General features: G+C 41.1%; 1 protein-coding gene across 1 annotated transcript; it reads right to left on the bottom strand.

Moving 5' to 3' along the window:
• Positions 1-264: 264 nt before the first annotated feature.
• On the bottom strand, positions 265-1,540 carry LOC104956215 (condensin-2 complex subunit D3-like; the record flags this gene model as incomplete). Its single annotated transcript, XM_010783687.1, has 4 exons — positions 1,388-1,540; positions 1,023-1,156; positions 576-784; positions 265-375 (listed from the first exon to the last, which is right to left on the bottom strand). Coding segments are annotated over exons 1-4 (543 nt in total), but the record flags the coding sequence as incomplete, so codon positions are not given.
• Positions 1,541-3,922: the final 2,382 nt, after the last annotated feature.

Below are 3,922 nucleotides of genomic sequence, written 5' to 3'. Positions count from 1 at the left end.
TTCGGCCGATAATTTTCGGAGGCCGAATATTCGGTGTATCCCTAGTCGCGATGTATTGACCAAGTAAAAAGTGGGTCCCGAGGCCTGACCAGTTGAGAACCACTGATCTAAACCATACTCAAACCTAGAAATATCTAAAGTAATACAATACAGTATTCATACAATAGAACTTGTAGCATTTGATCTTGTTTTTCATGATGCCTGTCATCGTGCTGAACAATAATTCCCTCTTATTTAATCAATGACGGTGTGGTGGGGTCTCACCTGAAGGTAGGCCATGAGGTCTCTGAGGACAGGAGAACGTTTCTGCTCCAGCAGCCTCTTTAGGGTGATGATGACAGGAACCACGTTCTCTATGAAGACCTTCTTCTGGACCTGTGGATCAAAGCAGAAAGCCTGAGAGCTGCACACTGTTTTATATTCTAAATAATAATATATATACTGTTGTATCGTGGGGATCAGCTTGTTCGCTTCAACTTTGATCTGATCTGACTGTTATGAAGACCAGCTTCCAAGATAAGCCTCTGAGCAAGGCGGGTCACTGACTAAAAAGTTAGTTTTCCCACACTGCTGACCTGCGACACCACCTTCTTCTGTGCGGCCTGCATGACGGCCTGAGCCATGGTGGCCATGTTCTCCTCCTCCACCACCTCCGCTGCGACGCCTCCTGGTGGACGGGATATGGCCTGCAGCTTCATCTCCTTCATACTCAAGATTCTGAAGGTCTCTGACAAAATGTCCGCACCATCTGCATCCAAAGGCAGCTCATCGTCTGCAAAGCATGCTGGGAAAAGAAATGTAAAAGATGAAGTGATTTCATTTTTTTCCTCCAGGCCTAAATCGGTTAAAATTCGAGAATTCACAAAGAAATTGTGAAAGATGCCCCAGGATTTTAACGTATGATAAATCCACTTTCATCAAAATAATTGATTTGATCATTTGAGTCATCAAGCTGTAAAGGAGTTGGTGATCTATGGACGAGAACTATCCAGCTGTGCTTCCACATCCTAAAGCACACACACCTAAGACGGTCTGGTTGATCTTTATGGTGATGTTGAAGCGCTGGGCGTCTGTGAAGTGCTCCAACAGGAAGCGGTAGATGCGAAAACGCTTCTCGCGGTTCCGAGCACCTTTCAGGGAGAACCGAAGCCTTTCTCTGCAGATGTTTAAAAAACAAGCCGATGAATGAAGAGGAAAAAGTATTCAATTCACTTACAAATAATTCTTGAATGTATTGTAACAGGATAGATACTGCAGTGCACAGTTTCAGTTTATTTGTGCACTTGTAACAAAAAAGCGGAGTTTAACATGTCACATTTGTAATAATCCTAACTAATCAGCGAAACAAAGCCAAACTTGAACGGGATGACAGAAATGATATCCTCACCTCTCACTCTGAGGGAACTTGTTGTAGGACTTGTGATTGTCGTAGGAGTTGAAGTGGAAGATGCACTCGATGAAGTGCTGGCTGAACATCTCTGGGTTCTTCTTCAGCAGCAGGTGGAGCAGGCAGTATTCACACAGACTGGAACAGGAAACACGAAGCGCTTAGGTTGAATATCAGGGTGGATTTCTTTAGGTGCTTAGAGTACGGGTGGCCATTTAACAGTACTGGGGATAACCATATCTGCCATATACGACTCAAGAGTCCATCATGTAGTTTTGTCTGCGGTTAGTTCACATGTCTGTTTTTAGAACAGGAAAACTTAGTGTCTGTTATCGAAACAGCTGACCTCAGTTGACCAAGTAAAGTGACGATTACTTATAAACAGGCTCTGTAGTGAACGACTACCTAATGCTGAAGTGCTGACGGATTCTATGCATGTAGCTAGACCAGAGAAAATGTGGATAAAGGTCGGTGGGAGCACTACACTGTTTGAATGATTGCTTTTAAAATGCTACGTGTAGCTCATCAAATCATCATATAGGTAAAGGTACTATGAGGGTGATCCTATTTATGTAAATTAATTTATATTAAGTAACTTTTAAATATTTCGAACATTTGACTTGACTGTGAGTCGCTGTGGGACTAATACAATATAAAGGATTTCTGATAACCAATACATATTTACAGAAACATTAAAAAGGGTACATTTAGTAAGTAATCAACACAAATCATGAACTACATCATGCAGCCCTGGCCACCACATTGGATACCACAGAGCCTGCACTTCAATCCCTACAGTGAAACAGGGTCAACATCGTTGTAAAATCATATTTGGATGTTAAAATACGTTTCTTTGTTTTCTATGCATAGTAATAATAATAATAATGCATTACATTTTTTTATTAGAGCGCTTTTACAGGTGCTCAAAGCGCTTTACAATTACACATTACACATATTAGACATGTAAGAGTCATTACTGTGGACCAGCCTTTCCCAAACTCAGGGTCGCGATTGGCTCGCCAGTTAAATGCATTGCTCCACACACGCAGCGTCAGAGCTGATGGCTGCGTTGCAAAGATTCTTTTTTTATAATTTTTTTTGAAAATGAAACTATGCAATATAGCATTGTATATTGAATGATTTAATTTTCTAAATACAAATAAACTAAAAATAAAATATTGTATTTGTATCAGCTCTGACGCGTCCCTCGCGAAAGTTTTCGTGCTGTCTGTTTATTGTCTGTTGATTAATCCCGATCGTACATGATGGCAAAAAGATGATACAAAGAGGAGTTTTTAAACGTTGGCTTCACAAAAGCTGTTAGAAATGGAGAGGAGCGGCCTCAGTGTGTTTTATGTGGAGAGGTGCTCAGTAACGAAAGCTTGAAAATGAATAAATTGGACCTGCATCTCCAAACAAAACATCCTCTGCAGGGACAAATCGAGGGATTTTTTCATCTGCAAAGAAGAGTCTTTCAAGAAGCAGTGTTTTGACGGCGGAAAAGTAAGTCACTAATTTTAATAATTTGTTTAGTGTTTTTGTGAGTTTGTAAAGCTCTGTTGTGAAATTGTTTCGTTAATGCAAAGTTTGATGAAATGCAGACTGAGCCTCACGCGTCCTCTACTCGCTCCCGCGAGTCCACTACATTCTGCAGCGGCACAGAGCGGTGTTTCAACTTTTACTAGCCTAAAATGTTTTTAAAACGGCCAGGAGAAAAACAGAGAAACAATAACCACAGGAAGATTAGAGGGAAAGTGACAGGCAGTATGAGAAGGAAAGCGAGAGAAAGTATCAGCCGCACGGACGTGACTGCTGCAGTGTGATGCACATAGAAATACATATGGGGGTTATTCCCTATCTTTATTCAAGAGCGTGGTCTTTACATTTGAGAGCATACTTTATTGATTTCACGGTCAGAATATGTATTTCTTTCCCTCAAACCCTGTCCTCACACTCAAATAGTGCCTGCTTGCGCTTAGATTTGCTCTGCTTCTGCTCAAACTGTACGCTTGCACTCAGATATATGTATTTCTGCTTACAGATTTCCTGTGTTCCAGTTTAAAAGCTTCTCCTCGCACTCAGGCTGTTTCTGTGCGCTCGTGAAATGTTTGCTCTCAGATTTCTTCTGTGCGCGCTTGGATCTTTTGTGCAACAACCCTGTCAAAATCCCTCTGTGGGGATTCCCCACAGTATTGAGTATGTAAGTTGCTTTGGATAAAAGCGTCTAACAAGTAACATGTAATGTAATGCGCTATAAATGCGGTTGCAAGGTCCACATTGGGTATACAGCGTACGCCGGCTGGTGTTAAAAATCACCCAATAACCCAGCAATGTTAATGATAATATCTTCTCTGTTATTTTCAGGCATTCAAAGGGAACAGAGGGGCACTGAGGGCATCCTATCAAGTCAGCCTCCACAAAAAAAAAGTTAATCAGTTGCCAAGTGTTGGAGTTTATTTGTCTCTCAGAGTGCTTTAAAACAGCTCTTTTCATTTAAAAGTGTTTAAAAAATTTGTGTACATAGTTTTTGATCTA

This window comes from Notothenia coriiceps, unplaced genomic scaffold (assembly GCF_000735185.1).
Source record: "Notothenia coriiceps isolate Sejong01 unplaced genomic scaffold, NC01 NC01_scaffold00025596, whole genome shotgun sequence".
Lineage (NCBI taxonomy): Eukaryota > Metazoa > Chordata > Actinopteri > Perciformes > Nototheniidae > Notothenia > Notothenia coriiceps.
This window is presented reverse-complemented; position numbering and strand designations above follow the sequence as displayed.